The sequence below is a fragment of the Bombus vancouverensis genome, chromosome 7 (assembly GCF_051014615.1).
Source record: "Bombus vancouverensis nearcticus chromosome 7, iyBomVanc1_principal, whole genome shotgun sequence".
In the NCBI taxonomy this organism is placed as follows: Eukaryota; Metazoa; Arthropoda; class Insecta; order Hymenoptera; family Apidae; genus Bombus; species Bombus vancouverensis.
Window position 1 is genome coordinate 12,067,497 of NC_134917.1, and position 26,625 is coordinate 12,094,121.

General features: G+C 37.7%; 1 protein-coding gene across 1 annotated transcript in view; it reads left to right on the top strand.

The window, feature by feature from the left end:
- LOC117155984 (lost and found) overlaps nucleotides 1–26,625 on the top strand; it is a 243,521-nt gene that overhangs the window by 162,819 nt on the left and 54,077 nt on the right. The window contains exon 3 of the mRNA XM_076620001.1: nucleotides 21,300–21,444. Coding sequence (XP_076476116.1) covers nucleotides 21,300–21,444 — 145 coding nt within the window. The remainder of the gene's footprint in view (nucleotides 1–21,299; nucleotides 21,445–26,625) is intronic.

Consider the following 26,625-nt stretch of genomic DNA (forward strand, 5'->3'; position numbering starts at 1 on the left):
AGGCTATGAATTAACGTCCACGCAGATACAAATGACGGGCCGGATATCCCTTGGGGAACCTCCGTGGCCAATAAAGCGAAAGGAACTCTCGCCTCTATTGAGACAATCGCGTTTCTGTCAGTCAGATGGTCGCTGCTAAAATGATCATCCGAATCTGCAGCGCAACGATGGCTGCATATAAATAAAGGAGTGATTGATTCGGATTAATTACGATGGCTGCCTACAGACACGATGATCTCGCGTATGTGACATTTCGCTACTAGCATCGTTGCTTGCACGAGGAAATTCGTTTATTCGTGTATTTGCAGAATTTATCGAGTTAGCTAAAGATATCATAGCTGAAATGTTCTGATTTATATATTTTTCGTTTTCCTTTTTCCATTTGTTTTAACGACTTACAGTAATGGTATTTTGCGCTTTGTAGTAAATATTGAAAAGTAAGTAAATTAGTCGATATTAAATTAGTTAGCGAGATTTAATTTTCCAAATTTGCAGTTAGAGATGAGAAACGAGATTATACCAATTTATCCAGAGAGACTTTGATATATTTTCAGAATTTCAGCCAATTGAAACATGTTTTGTAATTGCCAACAGCTGCGAATCCCTCGTGTGTTTAATGATGCCCGTCCGTTCATCATCTGTTTTTCCTAATCTCTTTTATGCGTGTATTTATTCATCATTGGAGATATCTTATAGCGCGAGCCATCTCTTAATTCTCCTCGTTCGTACGCTTAAGCTTCCGCCAAGTTGGCAGGCCTCGCCGACTCGAAGAAGATCGGGTCTCGAGATGCAATTATGATAAACCTGAAAGCTTCTTTCGAGAGCTTTTCAACGGTATCGCGGTCTCACAAAAGAGATGACCGTGCCGAGACCGTTTTGACTCGGCCGCGTTTTAATCTATATCGCTCTCTATTTCCTGTTCCCTTTATTCCCCGGCTGCCACGCCGCGTGATGAGCTTTCGACTCTCGAGAACACTCGCGTGAAAAACGCTCTCCATTCCTGTTACGACAGATTTGTCGAATCCATACGAGAAAAGGCGGAAATTTATTCGAACTTGCTCTAACGAGATCAATATGATCGAATTTTATCCACAAAATTTTGAGTAGATATACGTACATCGATCATCGATGTATCGAAACTGCATTACAAATTAAAATTATCTTGAAACATTTAATCAGTACCATGGTAACCAAGCTCCATGTCGGTTAATAATTCCATTTACATATTATCGTTCAATTCGATTATTTCCTTTTATAATAAATTTGGATACAATCCTAAAAATAATTTAAATTTATCCGTTCTCACCAAATTTTCAAGTAAACATTACAACCTTTTGTTTTATTCTGCATGCATCTTCACTTGTTTATTAGTCAACGTAACTGAAATACGTAGCATAAAATACAACTTGTCCAAATGTTTTTACAGTTTTTTTAATTGAAAATGTATTGTAACGTATTACGTCGATATCAATCATCTTTTATTTTTAATCGGAAATTGCTTGAAAATTTTACACGTGAGTATTCGCTATCGATTAAATCTGTCATCATCACGTGGATGACAAGGTTTTCTCGTTGGCATAATTTCATCGGTGACGTATAAGCACGATGGTGTTCTGCGTTGCTTGTGCAACGGGTCGCTTTTATCTAAAGCAGTGGCAAACCGCATTCTCCCTGTATTTCGAGCATATAATACGATTCTTATGCGCATATGGTATCGCGGAGCTTATATTGGAGAAATGTGTCCCCGGACACCGATCACTCGGGGCTGAAGAATGAAACTCCCATACTTCAAAAGAGAATATTATTTCCTTGCAATCAACTTATAGACCAAGTGGGTATTACATAAATGCAGAGAAGTGGGAAGGAGAATTTTGTTTCGAAAATAAATGCTCCAAGATATCATACCTGTACAACGAATTTATATTTTTACAAAAGCTCGTGTCAGGAGTACAATAGAATTATTAAATAGAACTTTGGCTAGAAACTTTTGGCACATATTCTTCACAATTAATCCATCGTCACTAGTAATCAAATTTGTATACTTCAAACAATCGCATGTTATTTTTCGATAACAATTTAAAGCTTCTTTGTCTTTTCGCTCTATGAATTACACTACGGTTCATGGTATTTCAATTTCTATTCGATACGTCGTTACGATTCGTTAATTTATGACATAATTCAACTGCACTTATACCAGAAATAAAATGGGAATTATCTGAAACCGTCACACTATCGCTATATTTGACTCGACCGTATCTGAAAAGTTATCTGAGTGGCGTCGTTTCCCAAGTTGGATCGATATTCGGCTGGACACGAATATCGCCAGGGTATTGTTCCGGCTGAAAAATCGATTAATGCTACACGCCTGTTTCCCTAAAGAAATATCTCACGTGACCTACATGCGTTCCAGCGAAAGAAGGATTCCACTGTTTGCGCGCGCTCTACAATACATCCTCGTCCCCGACAGGCTTCACCCTGCTTTCGAACCTCCTCGAAGCCGGCTTAAGGCGGCATTGTCGTAAGCTCGAGGCTCTTTTGCCCATCTTCTTCCGCGCAAAGAACAGAGAGAAGAGGCCCTCTCCTTCGACGCTCCAGTGCTATTCTATTTGCCTGGAATACATTGGATGCTATGTAAATGCAGATTAGGCGGTCCAGTTTTGGCTCGAGGCTCTTCATCGCTGGCACCCGATTTCCCTTCGTTCTGTGCTTTCACGTCGTTCAGCCCACCGCCCCTGTCGAGATGTATCGAATCTCTTGGCTTCTTTTCGCCCTGATCCGACTTTTCGCGCGGTCACATGGACCCCTTAGCCTTTGTCCGCAAGGATCCGGAATCGTAGTGGCGGACAGTCACTTTGTGCGAACTTTCTTGTTGCGAAGCGACCACGCTTCGGGTGTCGCTGCCTTTGCTACAGACCTTTGTTCCACACCTTTGTTCGACATCTGTAATTAGAGGACAAATGAAATGGGATAAAAGCGACGCTAACTTTCGTCGCTGCTCGCAACGTCTGCCCTCTGAACATAGCAAGGTGAGAGGATTGGATGCTGACAAGCGATTTGTTGTTTGACATATTCGTGGTTCTTCTGGTTTCCCACGTTTCGCGCACCTTTCAGTCCACTTTAGTCACAAAATAGAAATCAATCGGAGCGAACTACTGTTACGTTCCAGTAACACTAACAAGATTGATGGAACGTAATATCATTCGCCAGGGAGAGATCACTGTACCAATTGCGCCTAGTTGCAAATGGTTAGCTGATGCCTGGCGATCTTTGTTTTTCATATACATAAACTGTTTTTGTATAAATACTACAGTTGTTTTGGCTCTAACTGAGATGACTTCTGCGTGACTTGTATGACAAATGAACCGCGATACTGTCATTTTGAAAGACATTGACGCTTTGTGGCGGCTCTCTATTCTATCGGTTCTTATTATTAGCGAGATCTATAGCTACGTTGAATTTTTAAAATTGTCTAATCGTTCCATTTATAGAAGTACAGTGGCTGACGAAAGTATTCGAACAGTCGTAGAAATCGTTTACGAATGTATCATACGTGTTATGTGTTCCACATATGGAAGCTGCAAGCCTAGCTACGACACAGTTTCCTGCGTTTTTAAAAGTCCCTGAAACCGGACGATTTATTAGAAAAGAAAAGTGCAATTTGAATTTTCGTTAGACAGAAGTCGGGCATAAAGAAAAAATTGGCCTTGCAAGCGATTGTCGGTGCAACAGCTTGTCAAAACCTGTTACGCGCAAATTATCTTATGAAATTTACAGGCCATCATTGTTCGGATTAACATTTACGTGGGTTTCGATATTATTCGTACTTGAAAGCAGAAAAAAACTGGACCTTTAAAAACTAATTTGAATATCGTGTTCTCCTTGACACGAATCTGAAATCTTTCAACTACAGAAGGTCGATCGCATCTATTTATTCCTTTATTAATAGAACGAAGAAATCGAGGATTACTGTAAGTTTCTAAAAACTAATTAAGTGTTGAAACATTTAAGTGCGTATTGTGTAACTAATTATACAGATACTTATGGTATAATTTATTATACATAAGTTAGTTTCATTTCTATGTTACGATGAGATTTCTAATAATGAGATTGTCGTATTAGCGTAGAAAATAATTGGAATTCTAATAAATGAAAAATAGGTCACCCTAATCGCCGTGGTGGTTTTGTCATGTTTTACGTTAAATAAATATTTAAGATGTTAACATCACAAACGCGTTATCCGCTCTTGCTGAAACTCGTAAGTACTAGGTTGTCCGAAAAGTTTCTTCTGTTTCATAAGATGATAACAGACAATTTCTGTTTTATATTATTTTATTGAATTAGGTATGATCTATTTCGTTATATTTCTATTATTATGTTCGTGCATAATTCAATAAAGTAATATAAAACAAAAAGCTATTATTTCCTTATAAAACGAAAGAAATTTTTCGGACGACCTAACATATGATATCGATCTAATTATCAAATTGGCGAAACTAACATTTTATATAACATACGATAGAAAAACATGGAGCAGTTTCTTAGTCATCTGTTACCGATCTTCAACAGGTAACCTAAATCAACTGGAATCAAACATTTTCTTTACAAATATCCAACGTTCCAAATAGTGGAAAACTCTCTCCTCCGCAGGATTTCCACACGAGTCAAAATACTTAGAAGCTGAAACCTCTTTTTAATTAAAGTTCTGCATACTTTACGACCGTGCATTTACTTATTAGCAAAGCAAAGCCCATTGACGGGGATGCGGTGAAGACCGGAATGAAATCCGAATTCCGCGTCCTTTTATAAAATTTGAAAGTTCCCTGGCATACTCCGGAAGACTGAATGGCGGCTTCGCGACTCGAAAACTTGAAAGACTTGAAAAGGGAGTGGATGGATTACTCTGACGATGCGGAATTTTCAGAAAATCGATATTTCCACCATGGGTCTGACTGCTTGAAATCATCGAAAATGCGCGAGGAGAGAGCGCAGCGTTGTCGAAAACTCGTGGAAACGTGGCCATGGTTGAAGAAACGAATTGCTCGGGAATTTTTGAAAATTGAACGACGAGAAGGAAAGAAACAAGAGGTTCTCTTTGGTGAAATGGACGAGGCTCTCCACGACCAGACACGTTGAGGACCATCGAGAATATTGCTGGCGGAGTAACGTTGCAATTAGACGGCAAACCAGAGGTAGCAATGGAAGAAACGATACCGTAACTCGCGATAAAGTCGCTCGTAACGTCGAGATCGTTGTTCTGATTGCCGAGCGAAAATTTTCGATTGGTCTACGTCGACGTTCCACGCCAGCCTAGCGAGCGTTTCGTGGTCCTGAAAATCTTGCTAGATTTTAGATTTTGTTGGATTCTAGGAAAACGATACGCATTTTTCCTTAAAATCTCACCATTAAATGATTAGAAACGTATCCTAGTGAAACAGGCTCTCTCGTATCCGGCCCTACTGTAAACCGCCTATGTTTGAACAATGAAATCCAAAAGTGACTTTACACCTTACAAGTAAGAGGTTCGTGTGATATTCACTTAGCTGCAGGTTCTCTTGCCTATGTTTGTTATGTTACCTTTTTCGTATACATATCGCGTTGGCAACTAAGTGATTGCGGTTTTTGTCATTACCACCTAATGACAAAAATATTTTGTATTCCATTTGGACTTACGCCAACATCTTCGGAGCTCGGCCTGATAAACTAACATGGATGGAAAAATCATCAAGCATCAGCTGAAAGTCTCATACTTAGACGAATTTTGAATTTGTGCAAGATAGGCTGATTTGTGCGTGAAAGGCTGTGAATAAATTTCGCGCCTTGAAATACAAATTTAACGATTCAAAGTTTACTATGTATATATTTTTAAATCTGTTCATATTTATATAGATATTGGAAGGAAATAGGGCAGACGGAAATTGACGGGAGAAGTTATTTCAGGGAATGAAATTGACATTCATTTAGAAGAGGGCGAAGAGAGACAACCAGCTTTCGGTTAATCAATTAACGTTCAGAGTGCTTCCGTCGAATTACCGAGCAATTAAACCTAAGATGCACAGTTTCAAGACGCAGAAAATTATTAATAAACTGTCGTATTATCTGTCTGTTACTCGTTAAAACAAGATAATTCGCAACTACTTCGATCTTGTAAGACTGTTTCTACTAGTTCTGTAAATGACTTCGAGGGTATTGAACTTGTGCGATATTTAAAATTCTAGCTGAAACTTCGCACAATCCGGTAAAATGACTGTGAAAATCCAGTCCTATGATAAAACCATACGTTTTTCAAAATGATTTTATTACAGCGACGTGTACCGTAACAACAGATATATGAAATTTTGCTGCTTTGACAAATGGAAAATTGTAATTAAAGTTTTTGCATCGGAAGCAGTGTTCGAGAGCAGTGGCATTAATCTGGAAAATATTTCGCGAGCCACGTTATGCAATTTCGTGCTGTGGGAGCTTTCAATTTGAAAAATTAATCTTAGGACGAAAGCACTCGTACAGAGACGCGCTATAGAGAAGCGCTGGCGAATACGGAAAATTTAATTTGCTCGCGAAATACTCGAAAGATCTTCGTACGGCAGATTAAACCACGGAAAGGTAGTCAAAGGATGCTTGAAAGCGGTTAAAAGGGTTCGCGACATCCGACTTTCTTGCGTATGCTGCATCTAATCTGTACGAAAAACACGGACAACCTCCGGCCTGTTTATTTTTAATTACGACGAAAGCTGTTATCTTTCGCGTTGAAAGACTTTGTCGCGGAAGAGTCGATGCTACATTATTACAATATTCCTCTAATGAGTTATATTAGCACCAAAGTTCATACATAGTCTGCGACTGCAATCTTTTTCGATATTAAAGGTTTTACATTTTCTCTCGTAATTTTCCGAGATTTATGGTTAACTCGACTTTTGTATCTTTATCGTGTTAAAGTATTATGCATTTCATATTTTTATTCTTATCGTACGCAGCTTTAACGTCCAAAGGACATTATTTTACAAAATTTGTTACAAACATGGCGATACAATTATTTATAATTTCCTTAAACCATTAGGTTGCATTCTTTTAGATGCGAATACACTGGATTGCATGTAGCTTCTGTGAGCTCGTAGAGTGGCACATAACACGACAATGAAAGGAAAAAACCTGCGTAATCGCAGTCCAACGATTAGTTCGGCTCTTTGCTCGTCAAATAAAGGACATTGCCATTCCAGGCATATTATACATTTTACTATGAAGTTGTTGTTTAGTCGATATTAAAATACTCGGATGATAGATGCAAGAATACTATCAAATAATCCAAAAAATAATCAAATGTCCAGATACTGTTAAGCGGCAGCGTAAGTGAAACTATGAAATTGTGTATACGTAATATTACAACAAAAAGATGAAAATTCATCGAGCATCAAAGTCCTAACGTTAACGATACCAAAACAACGACAAAGAGAAAACAGGAACAGTCGAAATGACCACACCCAATCAACAGGGTCTAGCGCTAACCTATTAAAAGTGGTAGGAACTCGTTCAAGCTGCCTCAAACATAACAGCTTCATTTTCAACACAGAACAATCTCACTGAATGTTTCATGTACACAGTTAGAGCGGTTGGCACGGATTTAATGTTCGTTAGTTTAATTCGTTAGCCGAATAGCTTAGCGTTAATAGCGGTGGAAGCGTCAGAAGATAACGGGCCGATCTCAAACTGTTTCAACGTGGCTATAAAGCGGCAAACATCGTGGTAGATGTCCAATTTTAAGCGAGTCCGTCGAGTTGGCGTGACTTCAACTTTTCTCCGGTAAAACTCTTATCTAAGGCACGTCTAGGAAATGGCCTATATTCCGCTGTGTTTCGTGCACGGCATAAATTGTTTCATCGCCATGAATATATCCTCGAAGTTCGTCGTTAAGTGACGAACCGCGTTAGAACTACAGATGGTGGGAATATTGAAAAAATTTCGGCATGCGGGCGCCGTCTATGTTTGAACGTGCAATCGATCGGAGAATCTAGAACGAACAGTTTAATCGGCTTACTGGATATTGGAAATCGAGTAGATTTTTACCGTCTCATGTTTATTTTAATCTAGTAATTCTCCTGTTACTTCGCTCGCTATATTGAGTTCTCAATGAGTTTCAAACAAAAGGATATGAAAATATTAGAAATAAGGCAGTTCTCGTCGCTTTCTTCCGTCTCGTTTCTGGTCATCTCTCTATATTTCAACTGCTATCTTGAGTTTTCAATGTTACTTCATTCGTGGTATAAAATTTGATGTAACATTTTAAACGATATAGGGATATTGGAAATCGAACAGATTTTAATAGTCTTATGTTTGCTTTAATCGTGTAATTCTCTTCTATGTCGTTCACCATATCGAGTACTCGATTTTCATTTATCGTTGGTAAAGTTTACCAACTCGTAATAAAAACGTTTAGCTCTCGTAATAAAAACGTATAACGATGTATAACGTATATTGCGCGTATGAAGAAATAGAAATTGATTACAGGGTATAAAAACATGATTGAATGCGAAACGCGTGCGTAGGAGGATCGCAATCACAGTACGCGTAGGAGATAATGATATTTTATAAAGAAATATCGATCGAAACGGTACACAAAACATTGTATGATGAAGAATATTGTGCTGGAATGATATATTTCAGAAAGAAAATAAACACAATTAGCAGGAGGTTGTTAAAACAAATATAAATCTCGATGGGAAATTAATCCTGTATTTCTTATTATACAATTCTATTTTTCGTATTATTGTGATAAATATTATTATCACTAATAGTAAATATTCTCATGCATCCTTTATATTTCTCAAGAATTTATTTCACATATCGTAGAATGCAATTGCTGCAATGAAAATCAACGGTAATTATTATTTGGTAATGTTGAAGTGGTCACCACTTCTAAGAGAACTCTACGTCTGTTTTTTTTTTTTTTTTTTGTTTTTCTCAAGCACTGAAACCATCGATAGCGTATAGACAATAGACTGGAACGAAGGCAGACTATAGACAGTAGACAGGCGACGATGGCTTCGGGATTTTCAGTTATAGGGTAACACTGCTGATCTGGACCAGCTCAAATTATGTTCCTGCTTGTACTTACATTTCTGTATTAAAATATATTTTCTACTTTACAATTAATCCACGCGTTCCTCTGTTCATACATCTAATAACCTCAACAGGTAAATTTGTTATTCGCACAAAATTGTATGTTACGAAACGCGTATAACTTATCGATATAAAAACGTATTTATTTTTTGATATTCGCAAGAATTTGATTAGGGTAAAAATTTGTCATTCTCCTACAATTTTTTTGTCTTTCATAAATTTGCTATTCCATGAAAACTGGAACTTTCACAGAGATGTATGTATTTTTCGCTACTCTGGAAATTCATCATACTCTCCAAAATTCCGTAGTCACGCCATATACAGGGTGTCAGTTTAAAAATTGAATACGTTCCCCGAAATTTTGCTTCAGTAGATATTCCAATTCATCAATCCAGAAATCTACGATTCCACGGAAGATCTACGCTCGTAGGGAATACAATTGTGCGAAAGTTCAACTTCTTCTGAATCGTGATTTTACGGTCGTACGAAAATTTGTCGTTAAAACAATTCATCATCGTGGCGATATTTTATTTCCCATGGCGATACGAATTACCATTTTGCAATTTTCTCTTTATACTTTCCGTTATCCGCGAATTTCAAAGCCGACACTCGTATCAATAATTCTAACCAACGATAGGTACGTTTCATCGTTTCAAAAGTTCATTGCCTTCACATTTTTTACCGATTACTTTTCAAATTGTACGAAACTTCCTTTCCTTAGACATTCAAATTGCGAATTATCCGCCAATAATCACCTTGACCCTTTGCACTCCGAATTTTATTTCAATTTCGTTACCAACGCCTTTAAGCGTTTTATTTGAAACTTACTTTAACTAAAAAGTAAGACAATTTAAATAAACAAAGGAAGAAACAAATTCCTGGAAGAATGTCGAGTAGGACTCGACAAAGGATCTTGTGAAATAAAAACTGATGTCGAGTCACACCCGACGTAGGACTGCAAAGGATTAAAACCCCAATAAACTCACCGTTGCTTCCAACTTTCACTTCCTAACGATCCACAAATTATTATTCTAAAAAATCAGCTCTCGAACGAGCGATAGTAAATCCTTGCATCGGCAATTCGAACTTGCGAGAATGAACATTGGCGATGAAGGGCACTCGTCAGCCGTCGATTTCCAAAGTTTCCCCGAGTTTTCGAGAGGAATGTGTTCGTAAGAGCGCGAATGCGCGGTGCTTACCGCTTCGTGTCGCATGATCGATGACGCTTGTCATCGAAGTTGGCAGGTGGCGGCGCAGTGACATGCGGTCCAATTGCGGCCACATTATTAAACCACCGGCCATCAATGCACGTAGCCTTAATACGCCGGAATGTACAGTTTGTACCCTGCAAATAGACCGTTTAGATCGGTTGCAGCGTGGCTTTGGCGGGAATTCGCGACGTACGACGATCCCTTTGCAATAACGTAATTGCAAATTGAGTCGAGTATCCCCCTCCACTCGCACCAGCAACAGCTGCAAGCCGCGTTTAATCGTCACGGTTGTTCCGCACCTGATTGAAACTGCTTGCACAGCGAATCCGTGTAACTTCCGTCGATTATCCTTAGATAGAGAATCGTTAGATCGTTGAAACGCTACCGCGTTAAATATTCTATGCAAACGCGACAGTTGTTTCAGAAACTTCTCCCAGAAAGATCATCGAGGGCGGGGAGGGAATTTTCTGGCGAATAGAAATTTTACGAAGCGATATGCAAAATAGCAGAGACAACGGACGAATGTCCGTGTACGACGTGATACGAGTAATTGAAAAAATTGCTGAATATTCGCAACTATCGCAATCGGTAATTATCAATCTGTGGATGTTAATGAAAATTCGTATTTTTATAAGAGCTAATTGAAAGAATAGTTCGTTGTCCGTTAAACGTCGAATGGAATATCGCACGTTGAATATTTCGCGTATTTTCGCCTGTTATGTGTATTCTATATTCGTTTTTGCGCCTTGAGATTCTCCATAAAAATTCGCAGCCTATCGATTGTAAATTTGAAAAAGATATCCGTCCGTTGTATCGATAAATAAATAATTTATTTCGTTGAAAGAATATTTTGTTTTGTTTGCCTGCTTACGGAGAAACGATTAATCTTAGTTTAAATGGAAGACAATTATCATCGGATCATTTAAAATAATCACAGGGCGAAACGTTTTAGACTTCTTCGATATCTTCATTTAAACGACGAAATTGAAGTGACAAATCTTGTCGTTGCCACAACGAAGTTTTGATGCTTTCAAGTTAATTAAGTTCTACGTTTTATCTCGAAGGTAGGAGAGGAAAAAAAGTTAAACGAGTTCGCGTGTAGTGATCTGCAAACAAGCGAGGCTCGTAGAGGCGCAAAAGTTACTTAAACAGATCAGAACCATGATGCCATTACTTTGTAACTTAAGTTACAAGCCATATGAAGTTTGCTCATGCTCCTTGAACGTAGTCACAGTTTGAGATTGCTTGATATTCTTAGTATGCAAGCTCGTTTAATTCACTTTTTCCTTTTTCTCGGTTCTCTCGTTTCTGCGTCGAAACGAAGGCGTACAAATTTGTTTAAAATACAAACGCATATACGAAATCGTTCTAATGTTATAAATGACAAAATTATGAAACGTATTACGCATAGATTTACAAACTGAAAAAAGTCCAGATAAAATTCAATACATAGCCGTGAAAAATTCAATCTTCGTCAAGTTTAGGTACGAAAATGTAGATATTCAATAAGAAGGATGTGATTTATCTTGATCAAACATAATTAAGAATTATGCTGTTCATAAGTATCCAGATATTTTGGTCGATTTGTAAAAGAGAAATTGGCTTCACTTTGATTCTTATTTATTACCTATTTCTATCGTTTATATAAGTCACAAAAGAAGGAAGATACGGTAATGGTAAAATTTACACGACGAATAAACACTTTCCACAAGAATTTCATGATGAAAAACACGAAGGATTCCAAGAAACATTTTTTAAAGAACTTACTTTGTAAAGTTGATGGTCGGTATACTAAGGGTTGTATATCATTTCCAGTTAATTGCATAGATACACATACGCTAACTTCAAGTTAGCAGCAACTATAGACCTTTGCACGAAAATGAAAGATTTACAGATCCCTTCCATGTTCATTTTCATCGCACGCCACTAAGGAATAAAACTTGTTTCTCTTTTCAGCGTACGTACGCAACATGAAATTCTGAAACTAATCGCACGTGAAACCTTATGGCAATTAAAATCGACTTTTCGCCAGACTTTGCGAAAAATTGAAACATATTTTCTGTTCATTCGTGGAACGTTTGCCGGGGAATCGGTGTTAAATCGCTTCCGAGAGGATCGGCACGCGCGCGGTCGACCACCAACAACAGGATTCCGCAATGTTCGAAACAGAATAAAACCTTCAGGATTGAAAGCGATAAATTCGAGATACGTGCAGTCGCTGGCTGCATATTTCCCGTGGAAAACGGCCGGCAATAATTTTAAGTTTTGTCGCGACCGCATTTGTTACAGTCAACCGTACGAACCAAGCAATTTGTAACGGGTTGTAACGTAACGGAGGCGTCATTACACGTTGTTTTCGCGTCGTTTCGTGAGATTTAATGAACGAGATGGACGATATGAACCTTCCTTCTCCTCCTCTTCCTCCATAACCATAATAACGTGGTTACGACGATCAAATTAAGTTTATCGATTTTGGCAGCATTCAGTGCTAACAATTTATAGAACCCTGTCAATAAGCATTATCGAAATAGCCAGAAGAAAGCGTTAACATACTAATTTACCAGTAGATGTTCCTCTTACTTGGTTAATTTTCGTCGCGATGGATATTGATAAGCGTGAGCGAAACGTATTGATTATTTTTCAATCGTCATATATATCGTTAAGCTGAGATATACGAAGTATAAATTGCATATGTACAAATGCACTTACATACATCATCTGAAGTAAAACGTTACCTACATGTCTTTCTTTTTTTTTTTTTTTTTTTTTTTAGAGCATTATATGTACGGGAGAAACGTCGAAATCGTATATCACTTAAAATATTTCCTGTTGTATTAGCTGTTATATTTCGTCCACGTAGAACTGGGAGAAAGCTTCTCTCTTTTTCTTTTTTCTACTTATTTAATGAATCAAGTGACTCAAATTGGTGAGAATGAATTCTGATTACGTAACGAAATACGTTCGTGGGCGAGTCTCGTTTTAAATATACGTGATCGCGAGGGAAACGAGAATCCTGCGAGCAATTGTTCGTGACTAATCGCAAGCGATAACAGAGAATTACTCTTCCAACCACTTTTTTACTAATCGTCGGTCAAGATTTAGTGGCTGAATTTCGCAGTTAGCGACTTGTGAAGCGGTATCGGCGTTGGGGTATCAGTTTCCGGTGTTTCGCGTGAAAAAACCGCGTTCTATCCGGCATCGACGATTCAACGCGATTCTCGATTGGACGCGTAAGTCGGCGCACTTGAGGCGAGAATATATAAATCTGGAACTCGAGCTTCCACCGTGCTTTGCAGCGAAGAAAATATGGACACTTTCGTGGCGATGATACGAGTATCGAGTGAAAATTCGGCCGCTGTCAACCAAAGACGCGACCCTATCTCTCAGACTGTCGCTTCAAACGGTTGTTTCCGAGACGATGGAACAGGGCGCGACAAAATTTATTGCAACAGAAAAGAAGGCGACGACTGTGTCACGTGGCTGTTGTGATTCCATTTCGTATCGATTTCATGGCTCGACGATAGTTATATCACGAGAAATAAATAAAATACGATGAGGAAGAAATAAAAATTGATCCTTAGTAGGTTAAAATGATATAAATCTGTCGACATGATAGCAGTTTCGTAAAAGAAAAGCAGAAAGTTGATGAAAGATCGTAGAGAATTGTAAGAACAATACGTACAAAACGATTGTTTATTTCCATTTCATATATTCACGTATCATCGTATTATTTACAGTACGGCTTGATACTTGCCTGAGTCAGTTCTCCTGCGAGAAAATTTTATAAGATCAGCGCAAAATTTCTAGCAAAATCCGTTTCGCTGGAAGCTCACGATAGTTCTGGTAATATTGTAGGTCTCAGCCACTCTGAATCAGAGATAGTGAGCGTTAATTACTTTAGTAATTAGTAACTGCCGCCGAGGATGGTGACGAAGCTACCTCGCGAAAGAACGAATAAATCTAATAATATCAGGAACTCTCTCGCCAGCCATCTTTTCGTTTCACGTTAGCGAGTTGATTCTAATCGGAGAAATTTTGTTACGACATTGCCAGGCTTAGAGAGATACCGTTTATCACATCCCTTCGTTATTCGCTTATCTCGTACATATATTGTATATGCCTCGTTAAACGTTGACATATTTGCATTTTTTTATGGTTTACGCAGCAATCTTAAACTAAAATCTTGAAAAAATTGAATCTCTCGGTGAAACTCGTGTTATTTGCGATAAAGTGAAATTAAAACTTTTACACAGTTTTTTTTTTTTTTTTTTTGATTAGATATTCTGTATTTGCGTTTGTTTTAATAGCTTGAGAAAAAGAAGTAGAATTTAATATCTTGAAAATGAAGTAGATTACAGAAATGTGAGTACACGCGTATTGCATGGGACTATTTTAAGCGGAGGAGTATGTTAATTTTAGTGGAAAGTGTTCAGCATACGAAACACATTCTAAAGTGAAATAGCCGTAAAAAGGGAAGGAGTTGAAGGTATTTTCTTTTTATCAGGCTCGTATCTTCGCTTTGAAGAAGTGGAATTCTATCTAATTTAAATTCTTCTTTGATTCTTAATCTAAATGTAAATTATTTCGACGTGCAAGAAACACTTACAAAGGGAAGGCTAATTTTAAAACACTTGTCTCTTACAGAAACGTAGTGTACTTGTTTTTAAGTAACGTTTCTATACCAAGAAATTATAGCGTCAAATGAAGTGGTAAAGGGCTACTTTCTATTCTTTTGAATTACATTTTATCGTCCGAATAAAAGAAGGTTTTCAATTGATTTCTCTATTTTGCTAGGGCAAATTTAGTTTCTTTATTTCGTATATCTATCGTTCACATTATCATTCAAAGTATGCGCCATTCAAACATTCTTTTCCAACATTTTCAACATTCTAACCCAGATATTCAACTCTTTTTATAGCAATTTCTTAAAGGGTTTGATACAAATTTTTAGATAATTTATTTTCATAAAATTAACATCCTGCGAGACAATACAAGTATACGTATCATATTCTTCAATGAACGTTTAACTCCAAATCTGACAATATTAATTGACTCGGTTGCAAAGAAAGGTAGACGTGATTTATCGTGTTCAACGTCTGAAGCTTCCAAATTCTTACTGCTTCGAATAAAAAAGGAGAATTTCACTCTGCAAGCGAGTGGTCGTAAAAATTTCACGCGGAAAAGCCACTCGAGTAAACAACGGTATCGTAAATAAAGAGACAAACATTCGTTACACAAACATTTTTCCTTTCCTCCAATTACCACTTCCGATTTATGTTTCGCGCGGTCAGTTCCAAAGTTACCGGTAGTGTACGTTGTAAACGCTTTCTGCTGTTTACAGCGCAATAAAAAAAGAAAAGAAAAAAGAGCAGCTGAATGGGAGAAAGGGTGGAAGAAAGAAAAACGAAAAAATCAGTCGTGGACGATTTGCTAAAAGTTTTACGATGCCGCGTGGAACATTTAGCCGGTTTGCACGATTCTCGGCTTGCCGCTTCGCGAACATTCATCGTAGCCGCTGGAATTATTCATGAATGATACCGTAACTTTCGTTTTAAGATTAAATTTATGCCTCGCTGCCACGCTTCGCTGAGAAACTCGCGCGCAAAGTAATCGCTCATAGATTCAATATTAAATACCGACGCGGAAATAGCTGCATAATGTCTTTAAGGATGGTTTATACCTACGAATGGCTGTACTAACCGGAGGAAAATACGAGCTTACTGGCCAACGACAATAACTCTGTGCTCTTATAAAGCGTGCGCATGTGATGGAAGAATGCGTTGCAAGATAGCGAACCGATAAGCTTACGCTTGTTTCTGTATATTCGTGATTTTTGTTTTACGGTTATTCCTACAGTGAACGCGATATAAAGTAGCTGCTGCTAATCTTTTTCGAGTCGCAACACTTCGACATCGACACTTTCAACTTTTTCCCTACAAATTTCTACTTTTGCTGGGAATTTATATTTGCATATTTACGATTATAAGTGTCGCAAAATTTAAAAAACCTAAATAAAATATACGACGTATATTATGATTTGCTATTACTATTTAAGTATTCGGAGAGCTGTCGTTTTAAATGGATATTTTACCATGCAACGATATGTGGGATAAGCTCTCGGTGATTTGTTTGTCGGTATATTCCTTTTGCTAAAATTCGTTTATTGCCAAAAAGTTGACATATTAGATTTATGAAAATGATGCAATTTTTAATAAAGCGAGGGCTCTGGTATAAACATATACAGGGTGGTTGGTAACTGGTGGTACAAGCGGAAAGGGGGTGATTCTACGCGAAAAAAGAAGTCGAAAATATAGAATAAAAATTTTTTTTTAGTTTTTCCATCGAGACAACGATCTACAGTGAGATCCGTTATAACGAGACGTGATAAAGTGCACGCGTACCGAGCGAAAATTCAAAGTTGATCTTTTCGAAAACAAAGCCTCAAACGAAAAATTTTTATTCTATATTTTCGACTTCTTTTTTCACGTAGAATCACCCCCTTTCCGCTTGTACCACCAGTTACCAACCACCCTGTATAGGTCATTATTGTCAATAGTTATTATAATCTTTCTATGTCTAAACAGTAGTATGTAATATAACAATAAATAATTGTATCAACTTGGCAAAATGATGCAATTTTTTAGACGTGATTTGTTGCTCATACATGTATAATAATATCAAAAAAACAGAAAGGAGGTATACGCTTGGTCTATCATATATTTAAGTTCGGGTTTTCTCGGGATAGTATAAGTTGTAAATTTAAGGTATAAACTAAGAATCGTAAGAGTGCTGGGGAAGAGAGAAAGAGGCAGAGAGAGTGTAAGTAAGAGTGTATGCCTTGGTGACGTCAAAGCTAAATGAGTAACGGAGTGGGAGAAGGGTGCGAAGGTTGAGGGTCAGCATCTTTTTGATCTGGGAAGACCGAAGTTGTGAGCCGAGTGTTAGAATAAGACGTACGAAGATATAACTTCAAATAAAACTAAACTTCACTTCAAATAGAACATCTTTTTTTGTCCTTACTCTAGACTATTTAGATACTACGTACATAGTAAAATTTCTATTCGTTAGGAAGCAAACAGAACTATCGGAACAACCTAATCGTAAAAGGCTCTCAGATTAGAAACTTTAATAGAAAATTCCTCCCATACTTCGTAGTATTTACGCAGATCTTTCAGTTATCTCAACAGCTGTATTTTAACGTCGTGTTTGAAAGGTTAAAAAAGGGGAGCAAAAAAAAAAAAGAAAGAAAAGAGCAAAAGGAAAAACGAAACGAAAAAAAGAATATTCCGAACGTACGAGCCATCCATAGCAGCAATCCCATAGAAAATCCCGGCTGTCTGGGTTACAGTGCAACTCGTAAAAGTCTGGATGCAACGCGTGGTACAACAAGCCCGTTTTTCGCGGCAATTTCGCGCTGGAATACTCGCGGCAATATTTTTATTGCTTTCCACGTTAACAGCGAACGATGGTAGCCAGCAACAGCCGAAGTATAGAATGCATGCATGACGCCATTGCCAATAATAAAAGGATCATTATTGACGATCGACTGCGAGAGAGCAGAGTCGCAATTTTCCACTGTACGAAGTACGGTTAATTTTTCCTGGTGTCCGGAAATTTGGCACCATTGATGCGACTGTATAACACGTGATTTTTCGCTCTTGACGCGCCTACGCGATGTACAGGGCACTGCGTGGAACGTGGTGCGTGGCCCGATTTTTGCTGATGAATCCATTCGTCAGAATTAGCGGAGATTTGTCGGCTAATTTAGCTGCGGTGTTCGTATTCAATAAGAAGTGCAGTAGTTAATTTGAATTTGGAAACTTGACTCTTTCTAAACGGATCTTTCATTTGGCAATAAACACGATGATACGATAGTAATATATGCTGCATCGAGTAGAGGCTACGTTTGCATCGAATGTTTACTGGAAACAAAAAAAAGAACAAAGGCACCAAACCTTGGAAAGTAACAGGTTTTTCGAAGAGAAATTTGTCGTAATCAAAGGAACAAAATATGAGAATCTAGAAAATTTGTTATACAGGAAACTGTAATATTTTCCAGTCAAGATATCAGCGTCTTGTCAACAATGCTGTCATCGTTTGCGATTATTGTTTTTAGATCACTATCCAGTAGAAACACGCCAGGACGATGAAATATATATTTCGAAATTACCGTGTATTTCAACTTACTTCTACTCTTGATAAGCCGAATAAAACGAAAGCAACATTCACTCTGCGAAATTTGAATGAGCGGAACGTGGTGCACGCGCGATCTTCATAATTCGATCGCGTAATAATATTTCCAATTAAAGTCACTTTAGCCGTGAAAATTCGTTTCGTTTAAGCCGATGCAACAACAGTGCAGGAACATCGTGAGAATTTCAACGCATACATATATGCGCGTATGCGCGTGAATTTTAATTATTTTGGTTTGGTGGACGCGAGGAAGTGTTTATTCCCGCGTCTCGAAACGAGCTAGCACCAGAGATAATTAAATATGGATTATCTGACGCACGTTCGAGCACTCGCTCGTCGCGCTAATTGGACCAGAAAGAAGACAGTTATCGTACGATGGACAAAACGATATTTCACGATAACGAAGCCATGGAAATAACGTATCAGAAGCGAATTGTTAGCACGGTGATCTCTAATTTTATTGTTAGAACGGTGGCTTCATTGAACGAAAAATAGCTATTATTATAACTTGTGGTATATTAAATAGATATTAATTCCCAAAATTAATTTTTGAATTTGCATTAAGAATTTTCTAGAACTAGCGAGATTAATAAAAGATAAAATATATCGTCGTACAATGAAAATAAGGAAATAAAAACTTCCTTTATTTCCTTCAAAGTAGTCTCCAAGGGACAACTCTTTGGAGCAAAGGATTGTAAAATAAAGAAGGACTCTGCGCGTAGAAAAATTTTATTTAATATCACGATCGCTCTATATATATCTTTCCCTGTGCGATTATTAAAAACACCTGTTTGTCGTATCTGCGACGAAATAAAATCGACGTTCTTATGTTCTTTTATTTTTTTCTTTTTTTTTGTATATATAATAATACGCTGCAAGTAGATCACGGAATTCTATGCATTTATACGAAGTTTGAAAATGCGAAATTGCACAGAATGCACATAACGCGAAGAAATTTATTACGATATTCAAAGTATAGTACTTTTTGCAATACTCGGCGGGTAAAACAATTTTTCACCAAGCTTCTACGTTATTAATTGTGCTGTCAAAAATATGAATTCGCATAAAAAGTCGCCACCTACTGTCGCGTTCTACCATCCAAAAATTCGCACTCAAGAACTGTCGTGTCTCTCTCCATCGATTTCGCTGTGTAAAGTCTTTTTTTTCTGCTATCCTGGGTTCCGCACCGGCTGTTTCCGCGTTTTCTCGTTAAGTCGTAAGACGCAACAAGTGTTGGACGGATTATGTCTTGAGGCAAACAAACGAGATCACCGTGCCAGGATAATTCTTCGTCCGAGTTAATTAATTAACTCGGGAATTGGTTGGTGCAAGCGGTGCGTTGCGCGGTCTCGCCATCCCATGGGGTTTGCTTTCTCGTATCGGATCGAGTGCGTTGAACGCTCACGAGATTGTTCGTCGGATTAATTGCGGCTTTATTTCGCCGCGAGATCCTTTTTCCGATTCGTCGAATGGCGCGGGTTTAAACTGGTTTTTAGCGAGGTCGCGGATATATAAATCATTTTTAAACATGTTTGCGTTAAATTCGTTTACGACTGTGTTTTTTTTTTTTTTTTTATTTAACCTTCTGTGTCTTGTTGGCGAGGGTGAAAAATTTACATGGAAACTCACTACGGGGGAAGAACATTGCAAGTCGTATTTTCTGCTTCTTCCAGGAGAGCGATTTTAAAATTCATTTCACACAAACGCTGTTTTGCTTAAATTTACCTTGCAACGTACTGTTATTTCTGCCGTTTCCTTGTGGCGAGTAAACTCATCTCGAAGTTAAATCGCCTGTTTCTTGAAAATCAAACGTCAAGTGTATTGCAGAAAGACTTCCGTATAACGCGCCGAAGATATTACAACTGCTGTTTTCATATAACGCGATTCTTCGTACAACGCGTGAAACACACGCAATAAAATCAGATAATAGATTCATTGGAAAGATCGAGTCTGTGAACTGGTCGAAACTGCGAAACTGATCCAAAAATTGAAAATGAATATTTACTTCCGCCAAAACGAAGACGTTGGAATGTGATGTTGGAAATAAAAGTATTTTTCTATTTAAAAAATCTTAAAAAACACAATACATAAATTCGTATAATTATATCTTTATTAAATTCCAACAAAATAAAAGATTTTTTACATACATTAATAATATCTTCTTCCTAATCAACTTCGTATAAGTGTCGTTTAATTTTTAAAACACAGTCCTACTTGATAAAACATAGAAAATAAAAGTTTACATGACAGCAATAATCTTAAACATGTTACCTTAAATTATGCGCGTTATAGTGGAAAAATTCTTATACAACACGATTTCATATAGCGCGTAACGTTACACGGCAGTCTACTGTATATACGTAGACAATGAAATTAAGAAATTTAGAGAAAGTCAGTCAGTTTGGCTTCGCGAAATTTCGTACGTTCATTTACTTTGATATTCTACGAATATGAGATACAAAGGCTGATAAAAGAAAAACGCGTCATTGGATAATAAAGGTGTGATTTTTACAGTCACTGTATTCAAATACTTCCATCCGCATTTCAACGAATGAAAACAATTGCTCTCTTGACTCGTGGCAACCTGATGATTGTCGACAGTTTACACGAATCGCTCAAATGCGACAGTTTCGAGCCGGTTTGTCACGTTGGTCGTCGCGACACGTCCAATAGCGTTCTAACAAGCGTGAAACGAGAACGTTATTCTTCTTTGAACGTATTTCTGTGTATGCAAGTGTGCGAAGACCGTCGCATTCAACGGCTGGCGTTTCTTTTGTTTTCCAGGCAGACCTGTCCTGCCAGAACACGAAGCAGTCAGTGGGCGCGATTTATACGCGCACGAACTTCGTGACACTGAAATACGTCACCGACTCGTGGGGCACCATCTCGAACGGCTTCCGTCTCGTTATCACCGCCGTCAAGGATCCAAGTGAGTACATTTCTCCATGTGATAATTCCTTCGTTCTTTTGTGTCTCGGGCGCCTGTCTTGCCTCCGCGTTATCTGATACGCGCGCAAAAGTTTTCTTCGCTCGCAGTTTTCGTCGTTCCACGCGTTATCGTGGAAATGGTAGACGCGCGACGACGCGTTAGTTGCGTTTTAAACGTCACGGAATTGTTTTATTTAGCAGAGCCAAGTAATGAAAATCACGTCGCTGCTCGACAATGATTGAGTGTCACGACTCGACAAATTTCAAATTTGCTTTTACTAATTTAGACGTCCACGTTATTTTTCTATTTCAGTAATTTCAGTCGTTGGGCCTTAAATCAGTTTTGCGTGAGAAGGCAGAGTTGTTACTTTTCCCCCTGTCAACCAATGTTTTATAACAACAGCGGCTTATCTTCGGTTGTTTCGCGGAAGTTCGTAGCGCTTTCGCAAGTAGTGTGTCTCGTACTAGGTCAGCCGTACAATGTCGTTGAAATGACTGGCGAAGATTTCTTTGTAAAATTTGGGAAGCCTCTTCCCTAAAATGTAGATTTTTCAAGTTGTGCCATTGTCGTTGGCAAACAGCGACGTGTAAAAATTGCACGGACGCAACATTATCGAGGAAACGTAAATGGAGCAAGTTATCGTTTTTCCAAAGTACAAGAAATGTATTGGGATAATAAATTCGAGGCATAAGAAGAAGTTCTAGAAGGGAAAGTAGTTTATTAAAGCAGCATGAGATACTTCTGTCTTTTGAATTTCGTAAAACTGTAGGTTCCACGTCGAGGAAGAAATAAAAACGAAAAAGATATGAACTAAATTCTTGAAATTCTCGTTCACGATTGCAGTGTGAATTTAATGGAATTTAGCGATGTAAATGGACCAGGAAGAATCAGAAATAAAATGTTGCGTTAATGGACGTTTCCTTCCGTCATTTATAAATAATGGTTTACGTCATTTCACGCATGGAGTTATCGCTATAAAATTATCTGTTGAATAAAAATATCAGTTTGAAGCTATGGTGTCCGTTTTGACTATTCAAGTTTTACCGGTTTATTCCACGCTAAATTCGTATTAAAATCCTACAGGAAGAGAGATGAAATGAGAAATTATGGAACAAACCCTTCATGACGAGTTCTGCTCATTAAAAATTCCTGAGCTCCTTATTAAAGTCTATTTATCTGTAGTTACAAGTATTACGTCTCAATTTTTGTCATTTACAGCGAACAAAAGAAATTACGCAGAGAAGAAATAATAATGTCTTGCGAATTCAAGCCGAACCGAGGGAAAGATGTCTGATTAAAGAACGAAATGAACCACGAAGCTTTCGTTTCGAATGACTTTCTGAAAGGAAATTAAACGACCGTTTCTCTCTTTCTTCGCTCCGTGACAGCTTTTTTCGAGTGTGTTCTACTTCAGTTGGTTCGACTTAATGAAGTGCTTAATGCACCGTGATTAAGCGAAAGAGCGAAGTACGAATGAAGAAAGGAGAAACACGTTATAAAATACTCTCCATTCCTTCGATAATAACGGGATATTGTCGACTTCGTTTGTCGTGCCGTTTGCTAAAGAGACGTTCTTGAAAATCGTAATCTATATAATGGCTTTTATTAGTAACGATATGGCGATAATTTTCACGTTTGACTATTAAACTGAACGGAAAATGTAAGAAATGTGGGAACTAGTAAGCAAGATATAAAATGTCCTGCACTATTTCTCAAAGTCGAAGAATACTTCACGTTACAGTCTCCGAGACGTTTCTTTAAATTTAATATCGTTACACTACCTGTATCGATTTATCCGCAATATCTACTCTTGGTCGTAAAATTCGATTAAAAGGACAGTATTTCGTGTATGAGTTGCATTGTGCGTTGCATTATTATTATTAATCTGGTTCCGTTTCATGATAGTGCAGTGGCTCGTCATGGGGCGACTGTAGCTGCTTTTCTCGAAAACAAACGAAATAAAGTGTCGCACCAGCCACTCTGTTCGCCAGATTTAGCACCGCGCAATTACTCTCCGTCTCCGCGGCTTCAAGTAACAACGAAGGGCAAACATTATGACAGCATTTAAGACATCAAGAAGATCGTGACGAGTATTCTCAAAGTAAATGCGCAAAAAGACACGCAAGAATTATTTGGCGCGTTAGATAACAGCGCAGATGGTTGTATCGCCTCAGGAAGAGAGCGTTTTGAACAAAATAAAATATTTTCCTCAAAACGATAGCTCTGTTATTTTTAGAAATTTCTACTATCTTCGGGACAGACCCGTTAGAGTCTTCCAGCGATAAAACAGATCTTTGTCTCACCTGGTTTTCCTTATACATTTTCCATAGACGTATCGCTGGAACAAAAGAGCCAATTACACAAGCAGAGACAAACTTCGGTGAATAAATAAACCGGCGCACAATTATAATTCAACGGGATGAGAATAAATGAAACAGTAAATTAACGACGCTTCCTATTAACGGTCCTCAAATTACCGGCCACTCGTTATTTCGTGCCATAGTCTCAATGCTGCTCTCGGTAATTTTAAATTAACAGCAACGCCATGGCGAAAGATAATACCGTCATCCGGCTGTGTAAAATTCCCCCTTTTCTCTCTCTGGCCACCGTGGAAACGCTAAGATCTCCTGAAATTGCCGCGGAAATTCTGATGCTCTGTAGCACTGCGATAAATTAAGGTCGCAAGGCTGGCTATCCGCGAATTTTCCTCTATATACGCGCTTGAAAAGTGCCAGCCGAAATGATAGAGAAAAGAAAACTGCTTGCTACGCTGCGTCTGGCCAACGTGTGTTCTCTTCTACGGATTAGCTGCTGTGCGTGCTTCCTCTACTAATCTTCGTGTTCTTGCTCATTTTCGCCGACTGTCGACTTTATAAAGTAATATCAAGTCACACTCGTGACATGGATTAAGGATCAAGTGCTTGAAACGAGTGCAGCTTGTACTTGCATTCGAAATTAAGGTTAACATCGAACTTTCATTCCAAACTGTAGTCATTCCACACCACTCCTTTATTTTCTTAACTTTAACAGAGTTAACCGTATCTCGTAGACAGGTTATTGCAGATATTCAAATAGAAATATTTAAAATCGTTGGACACGTGGACGAATGGTGTATATAATTTTATTATACTTACTGTTGCCAGATCTCTAAATAAATAATATAAACGTGCAATCTATTGATTTTATAATATTGTTTTCACATTGGTTAATATTGTTTTCAATTTATAATTCGTTATTAATCTATACGCATTGTGTACTGTAATTGCAAATGGAGCAAGTGCCTGGATATTTGCTAGGAATGACATTAAAGTTATCAATTTCGTAATGAGCATACAAGCGTATCAAAAATTCCATTCATTTTCATTTTTTTTTCTTTTCGTTCCTTTTGTTTAATACCGAAAAATATCCTGTAACGTTCTCTCGATTCGATAATTTTAATAGCAATTATATAATTCAACATAGCATTATGTTATATGCAGTTGACAAGCAGCTATAACATGGATTAGTATAACTTATGCAATAAATTGCGTATTTAGTGAAATTAATGGGAACACGCGACATTTAGATGACAGAATATTCAGCGCAAATATTGCACATTATATCGAATAATATTCTGAAAACAGATAATTATTATTTACATATCGCGAGAAATTTCGACGTCCGCTAGTTGTACGTTAAACTATTAATAAATAAGTATAATTGAATAGATAAATGACTAAGATAAAGGAAGTTATTAGTCAGAATATTCGAGTTATGGTATTTTAGAAACTTGCCAGTTTTTTCTTTTTTAATTATTAGACGCGTAAAATAAAATTTCTTAAACATTGAACAAATTCTCGAAATCTTCGTAAAATTAAACAAAACTTGGTCAAGACCATCTGCGTCGTGGAACGAAATTTTTGAAAATACGGTACGTAGGTGGGATACTATTTATTATGCGTAACGCCTCGAAAAATACTGAATTTATACAAGGTATAGCAATATATTACGAATTCAGGATACGCGTTTTAACACATACTCTTTAAAATTCACATGTTGCTTGAATAATTCATTATATGACACAGTGAAAACTCAACGATCGTTATTTAGTTGAAATCATTCATCGATATAGACCGTGTCAAAGAATAAACGTTTCAGCGAGCGAAACAAATGTTTTAACAGGTGAAGCCAACAGAGGTGGAATTTAAATACCTCATTAACAACAAGAATTACTCCCAAGTTTACTATACGAAGCGAACATCTATCGTTTGCCAGAACTTGAATATTTCGATTTGACGCGTTATTATTTTTACAATCGGAAGCAGCATCGAAAACTTGCATTTCCAATATTCTCGCATTTCCTGTCCAATAATAATTAACGTAGCATAATTTTATACTCCTGGCTGTGAACTAAATGTAGACAACTGAATTAATGAATACTTTAGAACGCGTAGACAACTGAATGAACAAATACCCTGATTGTTATACTACTAATTAAGGCTCACGGTGTACATAAATAGATAATGTTTCGTCGAAAAGACAATAACAGGTCAGTATGAAGTATTTAAAAGCCCCATATAGCTATCAAAACGATGTTCACGAATGTAGACAAGCGGCAGGCCCATTGTCCGATTCGCGTTTGGCATAACGCGATGCTCTGTACGATGTGCAATTCGAGAAATTCCAAACTGTCCGGAATCACGAAAGCTTCCTGCTCAGACATGACGGGCTGTGTTGCAGCGCGAGCAAGGAATTGTTGCTGATAATATTAGCGCGATTCAACGCGTCGCGTTTTGCGGTTTGTACCGTGTCGGAATCACACGATATTCACGTGATTAATTTTGTTACTATTATTGCAACTCGTTATAAGTTTTTCCACTATTCTCTTAAACGGAAATATACAGCTCTTTCTGTACAGGTAGGCGATCTTATCGTATAAAAAACAAAGAGAAACGTGACGTGGTATTTTTGTGTTTATATTTTATTCTTTTCTTCCGTCTTTCGATTGACTTTTCGGTGATATGAAATAGTATAGTGTTAGAAAAATGATAATTCAAATCCACTCGGAGCTAAATGTGCGACTTTAAAGTTATTCCATCAAAGGCAAGAAAATTTTCTACGTCGTCACGTCTTCTTATTTTCCTTGCCACTTTTAAGGAAAATAGGATTATATACGATCGTTAGTCAGTCAAGACACACACA